Source organism: Limanda limanda, chromosome 23 (assembly GCF_963576545.1).
Source record: "Limanda limanda chromosome 23, fLimLim1.1, whole genome shotgun sequence".
NCBI classification, from domain to species: domain Eukaryota; kingdom Metazoa; phylum Chordata; class Actinopteri; order Pleuronectiformes; family Pleuronectidae; genus Limanda; species Limanda limanda.
Window position 1 is genome coordinate 9,756,625 of NC_083658.1, and position 23,261 is coordinate 9,779,885.

General features: G+C 39.6%; 1 protein-coding gene across 1 annotated transcript in view; it reads right to left on the reverse strand.

Annotated features, from left to right (window-relative positions):
- The window catches only part of pudp (pseudouridine 5'-phosphatase), a 32,056-nt gene extending 26,657 nt beyond the window's left edge, over nucleotides 1-5,399 (reverse strand). Inside the window, exons 1-3 of the mRNA XM_061066935.1 lie at nucleotides 5,300-5,399; nucleotides 4,287-4,505; nucleotides 1,938-2,167 (exon numbers count right to left, since the gene is read on the reverse strand). Of these exons, the coding sequence (XP_060922918.1) occupies nucleotides 1,938-2,167; nucleotides 4,287-4,505; nucleotides 5,300-5,369 (519 nt within the window). The 5' untranslated portion in view covers nucleotides 5,370-5,399. The remainder of the gene's footprint in view (nucleotides 1-1,937; nucleotides 2,168-4,286; nucleotides 4,506-5,299) is intronic.
- Nucleotides 5,400-23,261: the final 17,862 nt, after the last annotated feature.

Below are 23,261 nucleotides of genomic sequence, written 5' to 3' on the forward strand. Positions count from 1 at the left end.
CTCAGGGGGTTGAGAGGGTCATCCACTGACCATAAGGTTGTTGGTTTGATCCCCTGCTCCTCCACTCTGCATTCCAAAGTGTCGTTTGGCAAAATGCTGAACCCCAGATTGTCACTGATGGCTGTGCCAACTGTGTAGGAAGGGTGCGTGATAGAAAACATGCTGTATAAACACGAGTGTAACTGCAACTTGTACTGTAAAGTTGTTTGATTGGTCGATAAAACTGGAATGCCGTTATATATTACAAAATAAATTATAGTAAAATGAACGTTTATGAAATTATTTATAGAGGATCTAAACTACATTCCTTTGTTTTCCATTTGATAAATAGCAAACAAAAGTATTTTGAAAGCTTCCAGTGATTTAATCTATTTGCAGAAAATATCTGCAGAAAATGTTGAGTCGTTAATGGGAGTTAAACAGCAATCACAAAAAAAAGGACAGGAGCAGCAGTAGGAAGGTATTCACTTTGTTGTATTACTGACCAGACATTTTTTGGGCTATTTTTTATGACTATACTATGATTCTGAATATGAGCTATAAAGGGTGAATCTACAGCATTTATTGGATTTTAATAGATTATTTTCAGTCATTACTGTGTGTTTCTTTTATCTCAGTTTCATTTTAGAAACGTAACTGGTGAATTAATGCGAGGGTATACAGTGGGGATCGTTATTTCCATCGTAAAACAAGACTAAATTCTGAAGCCAAAAGTGGGAGGGAGAGAGAGGGAGAAGACAACAAAAGTGACAGGAGTTGTCGAGCAGTAACGTTATTGTAGTTGTGTGTGTGTGTGAGCTGTAATTTAGGCGGCAAGGCTGGTGAAGATGACTGACAGCTTGTAGTTCAGAGATCTCGCTGTGTTGCAGTGCATTAGAAAGTCCCGTCTTAAAAAAGCAGTGACATTTGCAAATGCATAAATACCATAAAATAAAGAGCACATCTACCAACGTTTTAAAGGTACTTAAAGAAAATTGGGCAAAATCGGTATATAATGAGCTTGTGACTCACCTTAACAACCTCACTCCTCTACCATCGTTCCCTGCTTAAGTCAAGACAACACCATATATGTTTGTGTCACGTTCTTGCTCGGAAAGACAGGTTGACACAGAGCAGGAGATGCTGCTAATTCATTCAATCAAACCAATCAAATTTGATTCGTATAGCGGATATTCACAAATCATAATGTGTCTATTAGGACTTAACAAGAGCAAGGGATAACTACCAAAAAAAATGATATACAGGGGAAAAACCATGTAGAAACCTCAGAGAGAGCCACATATCAGGGATCCCTCTGCCATTATAATTAATAAACACTTAAATCATTTTAAAAATCAAAATCACATTCGGTTCTTTTGTAATTTTCTATTACATTTTAAATTGTGTAATAAACTACATGTTCCTTTTATAAAATCAGCTATTAATAGAATATACAAAATCTTTAAGATTTGTCCATGCTTCCCAACATTGGCTAAACATTTTTGAGAAGATATAACTACAGGGTGATTTGCTTTATAGCTGCATTTTTTACGTCAAACTATCAAAATTTGCAGATTTATGGTTTAAGAGTTACCAATTTAGAACATTTAACCTGCTGTAGTGGATTTCAACAACTCATTTAATGGAGCCTGAATAGTGACAATGGCCCTCTAATAGTTACACAGATTTATGCTGTTTGTTATAGTGTCCTTTACAATGGCACCACATCATTGAAATGATATTGAAATAAACCTGGATGGTCTGTGATGCTTCATGAAAGTATGAAATCTACATCTACTTACAGCCACTTACTCCATTGACGCCAAATGCATTTGTACATCATTTGAATATCCCTTCACAAACCACGCACAATGTGGATTGACCACAGAGAGAACTTATTTAAATGATCACACATGAATTGAAAATGTGGTGCGTCTGTTGTATTCTGTGGTATTTACCTTCTCTGGGGGAGCTGGAGGGTTGAATCTGCCGGCACAGACCAGGAAGGAGTCCGGCTGAGGTTTGCTGTTCTTCACCTCGGGATCATCACCCACGACAATGTGGTCAAAGAGACCGAAAAAGACTTTGTGTTGGCTCGTCTTCAACTGGAACGTCACATCAGCTGAGCTGGTTGCCACAGCAATGGGGATTGAATGCTTCTGGAGATGGCGCACGAGTTTCTCCACACCTGGTTGTAAAGCATGTTTCAAAGCGAGGCTTACGGTTAGAATAATACTGAATAGCAGCTACACAAGGCCAATGTTTTCAAATAAAAATCCCTATTGATGTGAAGCTCCCTCCCAGACAACATTTTATCCTTGTTTTTAATTTCAATGGTGCCTGGAGAGCAGAGCAGAGTTGTGGGAGGTTTTTTAATCTACAGTTTCAAGGATGAGAGTCTATAAAAACCTGTAATAAAAACTCCCTCAAGGAACACGCACCTTTAACCTGTTAGGTATAGAGAACATGTAGACACTGAATACATCCCTGTGCACCCTGTAAACAATGCTGCTGCCAGACAAGGCTGGCCCGAGGCAGCCAAGAAATGTGTTCTACTTTGTTCAGATTAGGATCAGTCAAAGGTAAATCGATCTCTAAACTTTGACCAATAGAAAGGCCACTGCGAGGCGTGGGCAAAGGAATTCATGCAATAACTGTATTGTTCGTGTTGTTGCCCCGGAGATTGCTGCGTTGCCCTGGTGCACACGCTCAGAAATGAACACTACACATCGGCAAAATGCATTTACAACCCCCGAAATAGGGAGTCAGTATTTTAGCACGTGAAGACAGGACAGCTGAAAAGAAGCAGGAAGTAAAAATTGCCCACAGTGGCCTATATGTGTGTGTTCTTTTAAAGTGCTGGTTTTTGCCACTGACAGGCTCCGATTTGTCTCTGCCTTTCTGTTTTAGAGTAAGATTCCTTACAAGAAAAAGCTGCAGTGTTTAAAGCCACCAGACTCCATTGACAAAAACAGTCAATTTAGTTGCTGGTGTCCCGCTGACTCAAACAGTTCTTTTGTTGGAGTTATTGTGTTCAGTGGTGGGAGAAGTATTCAGAGCCCTTACTTATGTCAAAGTAACTCAAATAAAATAAGCAATTACGGAAGCAGTCAAGGTATAATTACTTTTTTTTTTTTTTTTCAATGGAAGGTGATGGATTTGAACACAGCCATATCATTAACTATATGCCTAACCATAACCTAAGACCAGACCACAACCAAAGAAGGATGATTACTGGAAAAATCATTATAACAGGAGGGGAAACAGACAGGCCCAACAGGGGGGACTGTCTTAGAAATAAGACCCACACTCTTTTATAGTGGAGGTGGGCCGCCTTGGCAGAAGCAATTAGAATGGGAATACTCTCCTATTCAGCAATGAGGAGGCAGACATAACCCTTAGCTTAGTTGAATGTTATTAAAGTGCAATCTGGTTTTATCACATCTGATATATATGTCTGGTGCTGTGGTGGTGATATGATCTGCTTCCCAATTTAGCTTATCAACTAACATGGCCTGGACGTGAGCAGGAAGGTGAAAAAAAAAAACATGTATGGTTTGACAGATTAAATCTTGCCGGTGGAAGAATGATGATTAGCATGATATGAAGATCTGCAGATACAATGTACTGAAAGTAACCCACTAAAACTAAAACGGCCTATTTTAGCTATCACCAAAGAAATCTAATACCCTAACTGAGAAAACAAACTCTAGATGTACCAGCATGCACTCCATGTGAGGCTCAGCTTGGAGAGAGGGTGTGAACAACACTCCCCATGCCTTTTAGGAATGAGTAGAAAAATTAATATCTGCATAATGTTTCTGTTAAGTCGACCCTGACAATCAGCATTCTCTTGTCTTTGTTCGATAGCATAACTGACGTAAATGAAATGCTCTCCATTATAATTTAACAGCGACATGACATTTTAAGGATGAAATCCATGCGTCATTTGATGAATTAAATTATGAGAGACAGCTACGTGCTGAATTGCCGTCATTGTGCAATGCAAATGTACTCAATTATTATAAATGTATTTTTACTCCAGGAGTAATTTCAGATTTCGGTATAGACAGAGACCACAGGTTTTGAGAATCAACTGACCTATGACCTTAGGTTGTCACAGTAAAAACCAACTGTAGCTGGTTATAAGTTGTTATTTTTATCCTTTTTACACGGAAAAAGTTGTTAAATATAGTTGAAGTACTGAATAACACGGGAGAATGCTGCATATTGAATGCACATGCAAGAGGAGCGATCCACCATGTAGGCTTCAAACGCATCAATGAAACTGGCAAAATGGAGAATACCTGGCATGAGTTTGGCGGAGGGAAATATCCTTTCTTGTATTTGTCTGCTCTCGGAGAGGAGCTCCTCTGCTGTCATGGGGAGTTCCAGAGAGTCCCGGATAATCTGGCAGGCATCCAGAGCCTTTTTCCCCATCACCCTGGACTTCAGGTCCCATGTGTACTGCTTTCCAAAGCGATCACATATCTCCTGGAAGGCCACGGTGTAGAGCCGCTCCGTGTCTGAAACGAGGGAAAAACACACAAGGAGAATGAAGAGCTCTTCAAAGAAATTACATTCAGGATTAAAAGATGAATGGAACCTTTGGTGCACAGCTACAAAATGTGGTCGCCTGCAAAGGGGACAGACTCTCACTTTTGGCTGTGACCTCAAACTGCAATTAAAATCCAATGTACTGCTTTGTTTTGTCTTTCCGTTATAAATGTTAAATATGCATAAGATTGTAAACAGAGGTCCCCCATCAAACCTGACAACATTTTTAAAAATAAGGCATTTTGAAGCTGCCAGACTTAAAGGGTTCATATATGATCACCAAGCATGCACTAACCCATTTTAACGGTTCAACAGATTATAATCTTTTATTCGGCAAACACATGATTTATAAAAAGTTCTTACTATGTATAAAACGTAAGTTTAAACGTCTTGCCATCACAGTGGAAACACTAGTGGTACTTGATTCACTGTCAAATCCAAGCTAAGCCACCGTGGACTTCGGTGTATTTTCAGAGAAATTAAGCACGGTCTGATGTTTTAAAAGGAAGCCGAATTAACAAGTAGCAAACAATGTCTCAAACGCACAACACTACAATGTTCGGAGTGATCCGCTCGTGTGGATATGTGCGTAGGAGTCTTGAACTTCCGTATTTGCCTATGGACTGCCGGATGAGAGGATTCGAAGTTTGGCGAATGAGTTGTTTCGCCACAGTTGTGAGACAGCTTTACAAAATATGAAACACACACACACACACACACACACACACACACACACACACACATACACAAAACGTGTAAACACCTAATAATAATCCGTCCATGTCGAAGAGGACATGGCTCACAGGTTTGTAGCAGCTGCTGGACACTGACATGTTCAGACCATAGACTGTATTTAGACCACCGGTTTGCTTCCGCGTTGACTATGACGCGAAGGGGACGAACATAAACTAACACAGAGACGAGTGACGTGTATTAAAAATAGCAAGTAGTACAACAAAAATAACATTTAAAACATTTCTAAGCATTTTATATAAATTTAGTTGAAACAGAATACACTACTAGTGGAATGTGTTGGTTTGAGAAACAGCATCAGAACGCAGGGATAGTTTTTAGTCGGTAATATGCAATGGCTTCTGGGTAATGAAGTCCATACTGAAAGGTTATTATGGTACATATTGTCAAACCTCTCAGCAATCACAGCAGTCCTGATTATTTTTAATGAATAACAATTGAACAAACTTTGACATCTATTTTAGTAATCCAATAACACATTTAGTGTTGTTTTGCAACAAACAATTTTGCATGAAACTAAGATAAAGGGAATATTCAGTGAGTTTTCAGAGATAAAGATGATCCAACCAAAAGAGGCTGAGGAAAATAATCTTGGTCTTAATATAAATCGAAAGAGAACAAACTGTGGTGATGTGCAGGGTCAAGGTTATTTTTTAATGCTGTCTACAAACCCATGAGGCTCTACTTTTTTTCCCGGTGTGTGTGATGTCCAAGTGTGGAAACGTAGGCTTCCGGAATCCACGGAGGCTAACAATTTGCAAGGAAGCCTAACACCCACACACCTGACCGCACTAACAGCCAGCCGTCTCTCTCTCTGTCTCTCCTTCTTCACAAACACACGCGCAAACACACACACACAATTTCATGTAATTTATAGCCAGGCCTGATGCATTATAAATGATTGTCTGGTAGATATGTGAGGAATTAAGGTTAGTTTATAGATCAGTAATGCAACTTATTGACAACCAGGGTAAGGGCACCTGAACTGTGGTGCATATGTGTGACTATAATCACAGCCAATTGAATAATACATTATTTATAAATGCCTGGGTTTGGAGTTGACCTGTGCTGAGAATATAATTATTTCTGAGCAATGTCACGCTGTAGGCACTTTGGGGATTTTATCGACAGGAGCAAACCAAATTCTTTCAGTGTTTCCACAGAAATCTAAAGGGAAGTATTCAATCAAACACAAAAAGTAGCAAGTTGCACACGGTTATACATGTGTAGTGGTCTGCATGTATGGATGATGTAATATGATTGTTTCTGACAATATCTTGTGGCTCCTCTTCAAAAGGATAAATAACACATGTTTTTATTAAGTCAAAATTCTGTGTCTTACATTTCCATTGTCCAGAGTGTGTCACAGAGAGGGGGCACTGCAAATTACTGACAAGAGGCCACTTCCTGTACTGTTACCAGCACTGCCATATTTTTCTGAATAATTGGAAGTCCTGCTTTAACAGAGTTTGTCTTGTTAGTGTGACAGAGATGTCAGAGGGTGGAGAGAACCCTGTAACCTGGACTATCTAATGAGCCTATGGCTTTCAGGTCTAATTGGGTGCCTGCGAGTGTGAAAAGGAGGTTTTGAGTCCCGTTGGGTGTGCTTTGTGCCAAGTTGTGCAGTTTAGGGAATTGGTCAGACAGACTGGGAGCTTTGAACACTAAACAGGAGCAGCAAACTCGAGGAAAGTGCAGTTTATATATATTTATACACATTTAATGTAGAAACTCTGACAAGATAAGTACTTTTGTTTTGCTCAAGAAGGAAATAGCTCAGAAAAAAAAGTAGCCTGATGATGCTTCCAATCCCACAGATCAACGCAGCAACAGAAAGATTACAGTCTGGTGGAGGTAGCAGGAGATGGCTATGAAGCTAGCCCAAAGCGACATTTTGCTGTCTGACAGAAACAGTGTGTCTGTAGATATAAATAGTGGGGTGGTAAAAATCACGGCATAGAAACACAGTTAGTTAGTTTCCCACGACTCTAGCAGAGACACTGCTACAATTAGACTCAGACATGCTTGTTTTCAATGCTTTATCTTTGCTGCCTAATTGATGAAATGCAGACATCAGCAGTCAGTGTGGTCCAAGTTTGCTGTGGTAGATAAGACAGTTTACTGGATTAAATGCAGAACTGATGAAGACACTACTAATTTCATTCTATGCTCTTAAGCTGCACTTATTTCTCATATAACTTTCCTATGTCTGCAATTATGGTGGCATCTGATTGTGATGGTGGATCATGATCGTGGACTATTATTTTTAAAAAGACTGCTTGATATACAATATGCCTACTCACACACTCTACTCTACTCATAACTCCTCAATTTATTTACTTTCCACTATGTTACAAATTGTTTCTTCTCATCAATTTTGTGAATACTCTTATTTTGCTGATGTTCTCCGTTACACGTGGCATCTATTGCACTTATGTCCATCCTGGGACAGGGATCCCTCACATGTGGCTCTCTCTGAGGTTTCTACGTTTTTCCCCTGTTAAAAACGTGAATGATCAATATCAAGTTTGCTCCGTGTTATTACGACACCAGCGGAGCCCCAGCTGATAGATCTACTGTTCTTACAGTGTGACAGGCATCCAAGGATGATCATCCTTTCAGGCCAACGCTATCACACTCACAGATGATACAGTCATTTGTAATTCTCCTCCAGTTTATCCTTTGATTACAGACTGTGACACTTCCACAGGAGGGCCCTAAAGCAATCAATGTACGTACACACACACACACGCCGCTATTTACATTGCGATGATAAGCTCGTTAACTCTCTGTGGCTGATCAGTATCGCCCTCAGCAATTCCCCAGACGGCCATTTGTCCTGGGCGAGATATCAGCAATCACCATTTTAAATGAGGAGAGGTGATATGAAATGCAAATTCAGCAGCTAAAATCGATGCCGTTCACCTCGGGGAACAAAGTAAAGGCAGAGCGCCCTCGTGCAGACAGCTGTCCTCAAGCGCTCTGAGAAAGACGTTACATCTCATTACAAGACACAGAGAAAGCAGCACCATTTCTGACTGAAACATGCGCTACCTAAAAATCACCTTTTTAGCAGCGGCCATGTGACCTTGTCCTAGGATAAAAAGTAAAAGTAGTACGCTGGTATAAAAGTAATGGCCCTCACCTATTGAGGTGATGCATTTCCGGGGGCCTGCTGTTGTTCATGTGGGCACAAGAACATTATTTCGCTAAGCGGACTTATTTGGATTTTCTAATGCAATGGTTATTTCATATCAAATCTTTCCCTATAATTTGCAATCCCTTTTGCAGCTAATTGTGTACTTCAGGAAGCTAAGTGCTCCACTATCTCAATCCTTCTACAAGACAGAGGAGAGCTGGGCTGCCGAGGATCGAGTTGATATATCGCGTGATTTGTTCACTTCCAAAGGGTCTTCACCATAAGTCCACCACTCTGTCAGTCATTCGACCTTAGGTGCAAATTTACTGTGGGTAGTCAAGCTATGCATATTTCATTTTCGATTTTTCCATTTAACCACACTATAATCTTCAGGGTCAATTTGGTCACATTCAATGTTAAAGACTGCTATTTTTTTATTTTCATGTTTAATAACCTCTCTAAATAAAATTAACATAAATATATGTTTTTAATGTCCCCTACACATTAAAAACATACTCTGGCTTCCTCTCACAGTCCAAACGCAGATAAGAGCTCAAGACTCTAGGTGTGAGTGTGAATGTTGTCTTTATGTTGTCCCTGTGTAACACTGGTGATCTGTCCAGGGTGAAGCCAGCCTCTCACCCAATGTCAGCAGGTATTGGCTCCAGCTACCATTAAAGGATATGCGGTATAGATAATGGATGGATGGATATAGCCCTACTATATGCAGCACCTGTTTCCATTACACATCATTTATACATAGTTGACACAGCCGTCAAGGGCAATTTGGGGTTGAGCATCTTGCTGAAGGACACTTCAGCAGGCAGACTGGAAGAGCCGGGGAATCAAACCACTGATGACCCTCAAGTTGATGAGCCTCTCTATGGACAGCCGCCCATTGGATCAGGAAAAGGTAAAAACTTGCAGAGTAGCCTTTTGAATAGCAGCTCTGAAAAGAGTGTCGTCCTATTACGCAGACTGGTTTAGCACAAATGGCATCTCAACTTATTTCTACCTATGCACAAGTTTCCTCATCCTCTGTGTTTCTGATTCCCTGTAAGAAATTTACTTCAAAGTCAAGGCGGCTTCATTCAAATCTTTTAACAAGACTGCTTGTGAAAATTCTCAAACTGGACATGTTTGTTTGAAATGTGAAGCAAGGTGTCCTTATGGTCTCATCAGCCCGCAATTCAGAATCTGAATTATCAGAGGCCTCATTAACCTGATAAACTCGAACCAATGTGTTCATGATAATATGATGGTGGTGGTGATGAGGTTGACAGTGAAGACAGTAAATATAGTGCTGAGCAAAATCCCTCCCATTCTGCTTTTACTGTGAGGATCCAAATTACCCGGAGGGAGGCTGTAAGCACTCGAGACACGAGTGTTTATGAAGAGTCTTCCCCTCGCTGATGATAATGCTCGGCTAATTATGGCACTCATTTACAGGCATCTCCATTTTCAATTAGCAGGTTGATTACAAGAAGACGTGAGTTTATGCGGAGGAGTTTAGTGTTTTGATCTGTGGGATTTTGCATCTATAAGTTACTTTTAAATGTTGTTGTTATGATCTGGTACTTTTAGAGGATTACTGAAAATGACTCTCTGTATATAAAAGCTCACCCAGCGTATAGCAATGGGATTTTTCTTCTTCCCCCTACCAGCCGAATGGATTGTTTCCAGGCTGGATTCAATGCTCTCCTTGGTGTGCATGCCCCGGCTGGAGCAGACAAGCAACCTTTGTCGTCAACAGTTTATTTATAGTGCACCTCCATGCCACAGGACTTTTATTAATTGTGTGTTTCTTTCTTTTGCTGGCCCGGAGTGTTGGGCTTTTAAAGGGCAGCAGGCCACCTCATCCATATGGTAGGGGGTGTTCACCTGTTGTTTTTCTTCACCCCTTACCCATGGTAAGCCAACCTCTGCCCCCTAGAAGTTGCTTTAACTAACAGACCAGTGGGTCGATCGGCTATGGTGCGATTAAATTTGTGTGTCTATCTTTAACATTCACATTTGTAATTGAGATTATTTTTGTAATAATGTTCATTGTCATGGTTTATTTCCGGACCTGTGCCATTCTTGAACATTTTAGTCATTTAACGGATTACTTACCCTTATATTAACCTAAACCAACCCTCCCTCCTGCCACAAGTGCCTTAAGCAAGTACTTTAAAAAAATGCAGGGTGTGATGAATAATGACAGGGAGGATTCTCCTCTGTCTCTCTTAAGCACCCTGTCCAGTTAGTGGCAGCAATTGCTGTATCTGCTCACCATGGCTGAACTGATGCATTCACCAGTTTCATTCAGAGCTGTCAATCTAGCAGAGGGCTGCAATGGTGATTGAGGCGAAACAGAGGGCTACAATAAAGCTCTGGAGTGGCAGCCCAGGCCACAAACCCCAACCCACCCCTGATGCCCACCTTGGACCGGGATGAGGGTTCTTTTGATTAAATCGTGGACAGGCTGGTGCCACTGCCCCCTTAATCAACTCTGATGATGATGAGTGCATAGAAACCAGGAGGCAAATGACTAGTTAAACACAGACATTGAAAGAGCACAGTGGAAAATGCTTTGTCCAGTTAGCACAAATGGCCGTCCACTTCACATACCTTTGCCTGGCTGCTTGACATGACTTTCTTCCAGGATATCCCCATTCAAGCGTATCCAGAAAGTTCCCATTGTCTTTGTTGACAACCTGTTGCTACTTAGCAGATCTTTTGGTGGTTTGGACAACAATCTTGAGCTGAGATAGATCCTCAAACTTGTTTAAAGGTAAACCTGACAAACTGTCAAGGTTATGTTTGGTAGAACCTCTATGAAGTACATGATTATTGATTGTGAAGCTTTCCTTGCTGATATTTGACTTGAGCTAATTTAGAACATGGGAAAAATGTTTATCTTGACACAGAGTGGTCAAATTGTTGATTATTTACAGCAAATGATGTACAGGAAAATCTCACAAAATTAATTAACTATATTTGTTAAATCAAAATGTAAGGATAGGGTTGTGGAGGGGGGTCGACTTTCACCTGCATTTTCAGACCCAGTGCAGCAAATAATTATTCTATGAGTAATCTACAAATTTTGGTATAATCTTTGGTCTAGACCAGACATGGGCAAAGTACGGCCCGTTGGGCTTTTTAATCCGGCCCGCCGAACTTGTCCAAATAAAAAAAAAAAAATAAAAAAAAAAAATTTAAATTTTTTTTTTTTTTTTTGGAAACTAACAATTTTGTAGCACTTAAATGGCACGTACTTTGTAGTTTTGCTTTATTTTTGAAGAAATCATACTTTCTTGATTCTTGTTGTTCTGGGTTTGAACCCTCGGGGTTGAATGCACTTATTGTAAGTTGCTTTGGATAAAAACGTCAGCTAAATTAAATTTGCCAGGGAGTGTGGTGTACAGGGCTTGAAAAGGCACATGATCTCCCTTCACTTTTTCCCTTTGCCCTGTGAGCCCTTCTGTAAAATGAGAAGATCAAGGAAACAAAAAGTGGACAATGAGTGCCGAGTGTTTAACACGGAGTCAACAACAAAATACTTTTTCACTGAAGTCCAATCGAAGGCTGTATGCCTGATATGCCGAGAAACTGTCGCAGTTTTCAGGGACTACAACATCAGCCGTCACTTTGCTACGAAGCATGCTAACTACTCTAGCAAGCAGTCAACGCAAGAACGGGTGGCTGCAGCTCAGAGGTTGGCGACTAATTTACAGACTCAGCAACATTTTTTTTCACAGACAAACTGCGATTAAAGAGTCATCTACCAAGGCATGTTTTTTGGGGGCATTCGAAATAGCAAAGGCTAACAAGCCTTTTTCTGAAGAGCGGGTTATTGTTAAATGGCCTTGAAAATAAGTGCTTTGCTACTTGATAAAGGAAAAATCCTTTCATGTAATGATTTTTCCATGTAATTTATATTAGTTTACAAAAACACTCCATCCATCTGTTCCTGGCCCGGCCCCTCTGTCAAATTTTGGAACCCATTGTGGCCCGCGAGTCAAAAAGTTTGCCCACCCCTGGTCTAGACTGTCTCTACAATCCTCACATTTTCTTCAAACTCACGCAATGTGATATGGTTTGGATTATGTTGTCCAAATTAGCCCGCGCAGTGGCTCGCTTGTGTTTCATTGTTGGAGATTGAATTGAAACATTGATGCATTTCTGCCTTGAGAATGCTAAGTGTGCTGCAGAATATGTTGTGGAACTCAGAGGCACTAAACTGCTAGGCATCTCTGTTACTGCAGCAAATCCTCCACATTTTGATTGTTTCAGTCTGCATAATTTCAACCTTCATTATCTCTGTTGTCTTCAATTTTATATGAGTATCATCAGCAGCTCTACCTCATCTTCTGTCATTTGCACCAGACTATACATAATTAGATTGGGCAAATCTGTGAAATCCTCACTTAGGTTGAGCGAAATGACATTGTGATTCTGTTCAAGTGCTAAACAAATGTAACCTGAGGAGACCCAGTTTTCAGCAGCCTCAAGTTTGGATGCCGAGATCAATTTAGAGACAGAATGCACAAAAGCTTGTCGTGTTTACTGAGAGTACTTTGAAGCTGTGCAGTGAAAGGCTTGTTGTTCCACGGCTGAGAATTCAAAAATGAACATCTGCATATCTGTGTTTTTACTTCACTTCACATTCATCTTTTTAATTGATACACTGTTTAAAGCTACAATATTGAATATCCTTATAAATATGAAATCGGTTTTTTATACTTGATCTTTTCAGTGAGTGATATTTCCAAAAGTTGATCATTTACTTTGTGTTGCATGCTTGTTGTTAACTGTTTTTGCGCACAGTTCACACTTAAGTGTAAGTTATATGTGTTGGACTACAAACAAAAAACGAACGGTTGTTTGTATTATGCTGTGTGTCTAAAATTGCTTCCTCATCTATCTGTTTACTTCCACTCAAATCCACTTGTTTGTGAATTCTGTTTTGTTACTAGAATCAATTTCCTCATTGCAAAGAGGGATCGATTTATGATATTCAAATGTTTTTTTTTAGTGTGCCCAAAGTGGGGACTCAATGCTCTGCCTAATCACATTGTGTGTAAACAAACTGTTTCCATTTCCCATCCTGTTTCTAATTGCCATCTGCCACTTGCACATGTGGCCCAGTTGCATTTTGGGCTGATGATCATCATTATAGCTTATTTATTGGAGAGCCCTTGACGAAAAGCACACACCAGTTTCGGTAAAGTGAACCATGGCCTGCTGTTAGTCACAGAAATGTGTGTCCCCGCAGGTCAATGTAGCACACAATGACATCATGACTGCTCTCCAATGAAAGTGTTGCTCATAAAGCGTCTGGGTAGTAAGGCATCATTTAAGTGTGCTGGTCTTTACAGAATTCTACCTCCTTCAAGTCATATCATGACTGTGAAGATTGTGCTCTGTATTCCACTTTAAACAGTGAAAGTACGACTATGGGCATGTTTGTATTGCTGTTTACTGCACATACTCAAATATAAATAGTGTGCAATTCCATACTATGGACTACACAGTCCCAACATCAAAACCAGTTCAGTCAGGACCACTTTGTCAAGATTTAACCATTTAATGGAGGTTTAGGGTTAGGCTGGATGTTACCCCTTGGGCCTGCAGTTTATGACAATAATTTCAACGTTGACATTATTTTGGTAGCAAGTGTGTGCAATTCATTGTGTAAATAAGGCATACTATAAAGGATGCAAACCACATCACGATTGGTAAAAAAAACATTGCATGTCCTGAAAAGCTCCTCTACCTCCTAATGTATGTTAGATTATTGCACATCACTGAACTAATATGAATATTACATCACCTGTGTTACTGAATATGCAAAATTGGTGAAGTGTTTAACTGGCGCTGATCAAACCAGGAAAACAAAAGTATTGGGAGAGTTTAACAAACTGACAAAGCAGATCGGGGAACACAGATACTATATAGATAAAGGAAACAGTTGCAGAGAATCACAGGACTGGGAATACCAGACAAAGAAAGGACGTAAAGGAGGAGGAAAGAAGCTTCAAAGTAAAATAAGACCGAACAAATCCAAAATGCAAACAGATATAAATCCCAAAATCAAAATCTGAACACAAGTAGACTATTATAACCAGGTCCAATATTAATCCAAGACCAAATATAATCAAAAACATGTCAAAATTTAACAACATAAAAAGTCCAAACAACAGAAGGACAAACCCCAATAAAGAATCTGACAAAAAGGTCCAAGACTTCTCAAAAGATAAAGACAAGGGCACAAGCATTGTGTTCACTTTGTAGCACGGGATGTGTTCATGTTTACTACTGAGTTGTAGTTCACCCACATTTTGGCAGAGTTCAGAGCTAAAAATATAATCACTTAAATACAGGCGGAAAACTGAAGGAAAAACTTGGCGAGTGGAAGTTTCTACTTATGCTCATGAGCGTATACCATCAGCAAAATGTGAACCGGTATGAAGCCTCAGTTGACAGCTGGATTAATATATCTTCTATAGCAAGGCCATTATTCACAGCAGCTTCAAAATGTATTCAATTCAATTATATTTGTATGGCGCCAAATCTCAATCTTCATTATCTCAATGCAAAGAAGATCAGGAACTAACAGAAATGATAGAGAAACCCAACAGTTCCCACATTGAGAACAATTGGCGACTGGAGAGAAAATACTCCCTCATTAACTGGAAGAAACTTTCAGCGAGCCGGACTCAATGTGGGCGGCCGTATGCCTTGACCGGTTGGAGTGAGAAATAAATAAATGTGGGGGCAGAGAGACAGAAAGAAGTGAAGAAGTGTTCAGTGCATGATGGGAATTTCCCCTTCAGCCTGGACTTATAGCGGTATAACTAAGGGATGGTTCAGGACTCTGGGTGAAGTATCTTGCCTAAGGACACTTTGGAACAGGGGAATCAAGCCTTCTGGTAAGTGGACAACCCACTCTATCTCCTGAGCCACAGCCATCCCAGTGTGATGTTTAAATCCATGACAGTTTAACCCAGTGAAACAAAACTTACATACACACGTTTTCCCTTTGTTATTATGGGTTACAGAGTAAAGATTAAAGAGCAAATATATATAATTCAATTTGATTTGTTATCGTGATTGAGCAATTATATGAAATTGAATTAATCAGCTCGTCTCATTGAGATCACGATCTTTTCTGCCTCCTCTTCTCCTCCTGAGGCCAAGCAGTAATAATTAAACAGCAACACAACCAGTATGCCAGAACACAGATGTTAAGCCAAATGACAAACAATCAAGTAATATGCAGAATTAATGAAGTCGAGAAATAGCTATTTTTGAATTTTTCCTCTGGTGATTATTTAAGCCATCACAACATACATAGCACATAATGATTTAATTATCTTTCTAATTGTTTGTAAAGAATTATTTTATTTTTGATAAGTGATTAAAACAAATCTGACAATCTGTGTTGTGAAAACACTTAATTGAACATTAATGTTATGTGATTTTATCATTTGGCCATTGGACATTCTTCAGTAATCTCTTTCTGGGTAACTTCATTTTAGAAAGTAATATCATTGATGTTTGCCTCACAATAATTGGTTCAGAACTTTAGAAAAGAGTAAGAGATCTATATAATATAGATACAGAGCTCTATTTAATGTTATACAAGAAATTAGAAGTGGAAGTGCTTGTGGTCACAAAAAATAAAACAAAAACCTGGTTGTAAAAAAGAGAAAAGGAATAGATGGTTATTAGTATAATAAAGCTGCTCTCAATTCAAGGGTTAGGGTTAGTTAACGTCCTGCCTCGTAGTACCAGTTGAAAATGTTTCCGGTTGTTCGGTTCTTTCATTTTATACATATATTAGTACATAAATATCTTGATAAATGAGTCCTATTATCTGCATTCCTGTTGTGTGTTTGTGTCACCAGCGGAAAGGGTCACAGTTGCTCCGCATTAACAGTCTGCTGCACCTCAGGAACATCTTGCTGCTTGATATGGCGCTTGATTTATGTGGCTGTCATGGCTGACGTGCAGTGACCCCTGAACAGCCCAATAAAATATTCATATCTGTACGGGACACGCCGCAGCCCTTCACATACTCCCTGTTATTTACAGAAACACTGGCCTTCAAAGTAAATGTAAGTGGCGTCCTTTAAAGTGCGTTTGGAGATCACTGTAGCCTCTGGGTTTTTCGGACAGACGATAAACATTTGTGTAAATTGAACCCTGTGGAAATCTGGAAATAATGTGTTTCTAATTAGGTGTGACTAACAAGGCCTCGAGCCAGCGCTTTGCATCGTGTTTACAGCAAGAACCTAACAGGAGAGACCAAGAATGAGATAAGATTGATTTTACAAGAAGACACCACCATAATTTGAGATAAAATCATGTTAGTTTTATTTGGTTTTGCCCCATCTACGTCCATTGAGTACCCGTGGCCACCAAAATCAATTTGTAGTCACCAATGTCCTGCATTGCCATCGCTGCACAAAAAGTAAATCCAAATCTTAACTGTTCTTGATTGTAGTTGACTAATTTTTGAACAAAATACCAAATGCTATCTTAAATAACCTCTTAAAGACTCTTCTCTATTAACACTTCCAACACCCTGATATAACTGGCACTTTCCATGAACTTCTTTACCTGATGTCCTATTGAACAAATTTAGAACTTGTATTGACGTTTTAGTGTTAAGCCTCAACTGCCATTTTGGACAAAAGTGTCTTATAAAGGTAAATGTTGATAAAAAGAATTCCAACATTCCCTTAAAATACCCTTTTCTTCTCCATTTAAGGGTGAGATAATAAAATGGATACTGATCCCATTCCTGCCAATTATTTTAAAGATGTTTTATTAGATGTGCCAGAGCATGCATTTGTCATCGATCTGCAGAAATAATAGGATATTACTAAATTAGCGATATCACTGACATTCCACAGCCATCGTTGTGTCTCCAGATTTGGATTTGAGACCCAAAGTATAACCAACTGACCATTTTAAGGGTGAACTGCAACACTTTGGCTGACTGTTGATAGAAGGACACCATTGGTCAGCCAAACCAGCAAAGCACAGCGGTATTTGATTTATGAATAATGTCAGATATCAATCAGGATTTAAGCTGAACAGCAGCTTGGAAACGTCTATTTTATATGTGTTCCGTTGTCTGAAAACAAGAGAAGAAAAATGATTGATGGCAGCTTCATTGGGAATTTGGCTGTATTGAAAAAGTGTATATATGAGCACATATGTAGGATGAGAAGGGATCCAGATAAAGGGCTGATGCTTATGGTAATGCAAATCAACATACTGTTTTGTCAGTTAAACATCTTTCAACAGCAGCAACTTCAATTTCACACATTGACCACATACGGTCCAACCATAAACTTTGATCTGATCACGTCAGACTAGAGAGCAATTTTATTTCAAAGATTTCTATAACCCTTGATCTCTGGCGTTTCACATATGTTGAAAAAAAAATCATTAACATTATACATCTTCCAATGTGATGAATAGAGCAAATTTGTTCTTCTCAGTTCTTCCGACTTTGATCGACTCTTATTGAAACCCACTGAAATTGAATTGAAGCCCGTTTGGATCCGTAAGACACCAGAAGCCCGTGGCAGTACATGAATACAATTAGACTGCAGAGCCCGACCCCCACGATAAATAATTGTCAGTAATAACACAGCTAATTATCTCAACTTCTTCTATTCAAGGTTCGGGGACAATCGCCACCCACTGAGTACAAAAAAAGGCTTTGCCAGGGAGACACAGCCATAATTATGTAGCGTATGATGTGTGGAGATGCAAGAAGATAAGCATTGGAAAAGCAAATAACTGTGTCAACCATCCCCAGTCGTTACCACCATATTCAACCTCTCCCTCACACAGTGCACTGTACACATCTGCTTCAAAAAGTCCAGCATCATTCCCATTTATCCTAAACCTCCCACCATTCTTCCCAAATGAATACAGCCCAGTAGCGCTCGCACCCGTAGCAATAAAGACTGGTCAAATCCCACGTCTGGAGACAGAGGACGAGGCAGATTGGATCATGGAACAGGACGGAGGTGAGCAGACTTGGAGAGACACAAGTGCAGAGGTTGAGTAATGTCGTCTTTGAATCATTTACGTTGCAAGTTATATTCTTTTAGTCTCATTTTGATTACGTTGCAGTTAGTGATTTGATTTCTCTAAGACAGGGGTCTTCAACGTTTTTCAGGCCAAGGACTCCAAACTGAAAGAGAGATGAAGCAGGGATCCCCTACTATATATATTAGTTTAGTTTAAAAAAAATTGTTTTATATTAAACTGGGCCTAGTGCCATGTATACACCTAGCTACCCTGTTATTGTGCATTCAATACTAAGCTATTCAAATAATACACAGGTTCATATATTCATGTTTTTATTATTGTGTGTCGCTGAATGAAATAACGTTGTCTGCCTCAATTTATCAGTTCGCTACAATATATTGGATTCGTTTATGTGTATTTGAATATATTTAAATATGTCCAAACAAAAATTTAAATTTTAAAAATATAAAATTTAAAAATAACCCAAAATTTTGCGGACCTCCTATTGAAGACTAAGTGGACAAATACATTTTGAACACGACCGAGCCATGCTGGCTGTTTCCCCCTTGTTCCAGTAGTTATGCCAAGCTACTCTTACCATGCCCCTCACCATGAACTTAGCATACACAACACTCGATTGGAATTTTTTACCAAATTTGGAACTTTTCCTTTAATCCATGTTACGGCGTAGGCCCGCTTTCTGGAACTTCTCCACCATAACAAACTGAGTACTTAGTCTGTGTGAACTGTTACTATTTGTCCAAGCCATCACATTCAAATGAGTCTCATCTCATCGCAGCTGGTTAGTGTGAAGCACAAAATTTCCACACATCCCACAAAATCACCTTGGATACTGTGTCTGCCAGCAATGGAACAGCTCCAGAAAGTGTTGCGTGGTGGCAGAGCTCGGTCTTGGCTCCCTTCTGTCTGTGCCTTGGAGCTGGGACTTGTTGATATTTGCAAATTATATCTCCCTTCATGTGAATTTCCATTTGAGTGATAACAGAGCGTTATGTAAAGCAATCTATTCAAACGATGCCAGACAAAGAGAACATTTTTGGGCTGACAATTCTCTGGTTGTCAGTTTGCTGATCGGAGGAGGATACTGTTTATCTGCAGGCATGTAGACAAGGGGCTCATGTTGTTGTGTTTGATTCCCACCGCTTACCAGGATCCTGTAGAGTGATCAACAGTCAAAGTCAGCCTGATGTACATTGGCCTCATTAGCCTTCCCACAGAGGAATGGATCCGTCTTGTAACATTACTACACATATTTACACTCCAGTAATTAGAAATTACAAAGTCAGATCCTCATCGCTGCATCTTTTATCAGTGAGATTAATTGTCTTGTCACAAGTGCATACTATTATTGGTTAAGTGGGTAGGGCCATGATTAAAAATAAAAGAGGCAGAAAAGGTAATTAATTCATCCGAGTCACGCATAGAATTTCAATCATTACAGTCTCACCAGTCTAGCACACACACACACACACACACACACACACATACAAATTACACATATGTTTGTACTGAGGGCAATTAACTCCTTCTTTGTACATTAATTGGACATATCACTAATTCTCCATAAAGAGTTAGATATATATATATAGTCTTTCCTGAGCTCCAATCTAAAATAGGAAAACTTCATAAATACCACTAATGCAATTATACAAGTACAGTCAATACAAATGTTTTCATAAAAGACCAACAAATAGAATACAAATACTGTAAGAGAATAAGTCCATATTTACATACTCAATAACAATAAACAAATATATAGCAAAAAACAATAAATATGTAATACAAGTGAAAGGCTGACTAGGATATTGGACATTGTGAGTGTGTGTGTATGTGTGTTGAATGCAAACATAGTTTGTCCAACTGCACAGGGTTGATTGCACTATTTATTCAAGTCTTACGGCCTGGGGGGAAAAGCTATTCCTCAGTCTGGTGGTGCGAGTCCAGGGAGTCCTGAATCCCCGACCAGAGGCCAGCAGGGAGAGCAGGCTGCTGGGGAGGATGTGATGTGTCCTTTATGACCCTCAGGGACTTCCTGCCACGCCGCTGGGTGTCTCCTTTACCCTGCAGGCTAGGCAACCCGCGCCTGGTGATGTGCTATGATGTGCTGTGCTGTGTGCAGCGGCCCTTCCCAGTGCCTTGCGGTGCATGATGGTGCAGGTGCCATACCAAGTGGTGAAGCATCCAGTCAGAAAACTTGCTGTGGTGCCTCGGCGTGAGTTCTTGAGGATTGAGGGCTTCAGTCCAAAGGTCCTCCGGCCACCAGGTGGAAAAAGTAGGCTTGCATCTGTTGTGACAGTGTTTTCCATTCACTATCTAGACCATGGTAGCCCACCATATTCTAATTTAAGATTTTGGATTTGATGTTTGGAAATATACTGGTCTGACTCTTGCTTTTTCAATTTTTTAAACATCCCTAATCCCTAGCAAAAAAATGCAAGTTGTGTTATATTCACAGACTCACTGCAATCCTGAATGTCATTACAGGAGACATTATAAAACAGACCAGCACAATTGAAAAAAGAAAAGAAAAGAAATGGTATTTACTTTGTTTGTTCCCCTGCAAGTGTATTAACTGCAGAACAAGTCTAGAGCTGATGTTGATGTAATTTAGTGTCTTTTTGTGGTTACTTTCTGTCTTATCATTGTGTAACTCCTCTGTTTAGTGTATTTTTGGTTGTGTTAAAGTTTTTTAGGGGTTTGTGTTGTATAATCTGTAATGTCTGCAGATGTTTATGGTGATTTTGTCTGTTTTTGATCATGTGGTTTATCTTTGCGGCATTTTGCCTTTGCGTCTCTTTTTCATTTTGTCAGTCTTTGATGGACTTTACAACAATTCAATCAAATATACAAGTAGAAAAACATAAAGAAAAAACAAAAAAACAATAAATTATAAACAGCCTTTCAATGAGAAACTTAAATATACATATTATGTCAAAAAATGTGTAGGGAGAAGCAACAATGCCTCGATAATTCAATTCATCACAAAATTAATTATGTGTAATAACGATTCATGTTTTCTTTTTACCTAAGGTGGAGTCACAGATGGATTTGTGCACTTGTCAAAGTCCTGTGCTCTCAAATATTGAGCTGGCGCGTGTTCAGCACAAAAATGATATGCAGCATTCGGAACATAGCACAAAAACCCACAACTGTGGGATAACTATCTATCACACATGCAAGCGGGGTATTGTTTTTGCCCCGGTCAGTATGTTTGTGTGTGTGTGTATGTGTGTGTGTGTGTCTGTATGCAAAATAACATCGATGGATTTTCACTGTATCTCCAGATGATTAACTTTTGGAGCTAATTGAGGTCAAGGTCAACAAAAATGTGAAATTTGTGAATAATACTTATTGCAGAATATCTCTACAATTAACAGTGTTAGGGAAACAACCCAAGGCTTATACAGACCAAATTATTCACACTCAGATGATTTCCTATTATAAGTTATCTTATAAAGAAAATGAAGTGAAAACAACATCATGCAATGTTGAAAAATGCTTTTTTCAAGGTATCTCTGCATCCCACCACCAATAACATTAGATACAGTATCTACTGCTTATATAGTTTAAAGAGTATTCAACACCATATACATGACATCATTATGAAATGTCACTATTACAATCTGAAAAGTTACCCTCACACGGTATATATATATATATATATATATATAAAGCATGCATATAGGTAGGGATGGGAATCGAAAACCGGTTCTTGTTTAGAACCGGTTCCCAGTGAACCAATTCCTTGGAATCGTTGGCGAAATTCTTTAACGATTCTGCTAACGGTTCCCTGTGCCGTTGCGCATGCGCAAACTTTTTCATTCAGACGGCAGCAAACATGTCATGGCGGCAACCCGCAGTAGCTCGCCGGCTACTGCGGCTTCGCTCGGCAGTAACGTCGCAGTAGCTCGGCGGCTACTGCAGCTTCGCTCGGCGGTAACGTCGCAGTCCCTGCAACAACAACAGCTCCCTGAGTCCATGGCCCAGAGAGTGCATCAAGAGGTCCAGCTGTACAGAAGTCTGCCCTCCATCCCCTCTACGAATAACGCCACCCTTTGGTGGTGGGACCAGAGACACACTTTACCCCTGCTGTCAGGTCTAGCTGAGTCCTATCTGTGTGTTCAGGCATCCTCCACCCCATCTGAGAGAGTGTTCTCCACGGCTGGAGACACAATTAGTCCTGAGAGATCCCGTATCCTTCCGGAGAAAGCAGACATGCTTATTTTTCTGCACAAGAATTGTTGATTTTGTTGATTACAATTGCTGGTGCAGACTTGATGGTATTTGCCACTGCTAGTTTAATTTTTGGCAGCTCAGTTTTCATATACCCTTTTTAAAAAAGGAAGGAGCATTGTAGTTTCTAGTAACATGTTTAAATTAAACAGAGTAAGTTTTATTTAAGTTATATAAGTTTTATTTTATCGTAATTTCTACAGAAGAATGTCAGGTTTATCTTTAGTTCAAGAGGAATACGTGAATGTTTTTGGTTATTTAAAAAATGTAAATGTTTATGTATACATACTGTATATGGTGTGCATCATTATAGAAAATTATATAAAAGAAAATTAATGTAAATAAACCCGTTTGTGCTCTTTTTCCCCCCCTGGCCCAAAAAGAATCGATAAGAGAATCGATAAGGAATCGAATCGATAAGCAGTAATCGATAACGAATCGGAATCGTTAAAATCTTATCAATACTCATCCCTACATATAGGATACCCCTTCAATGCTTTTCATTTGTCTTTGTTGCCACCAGTGCACCACTTTTTGAAGA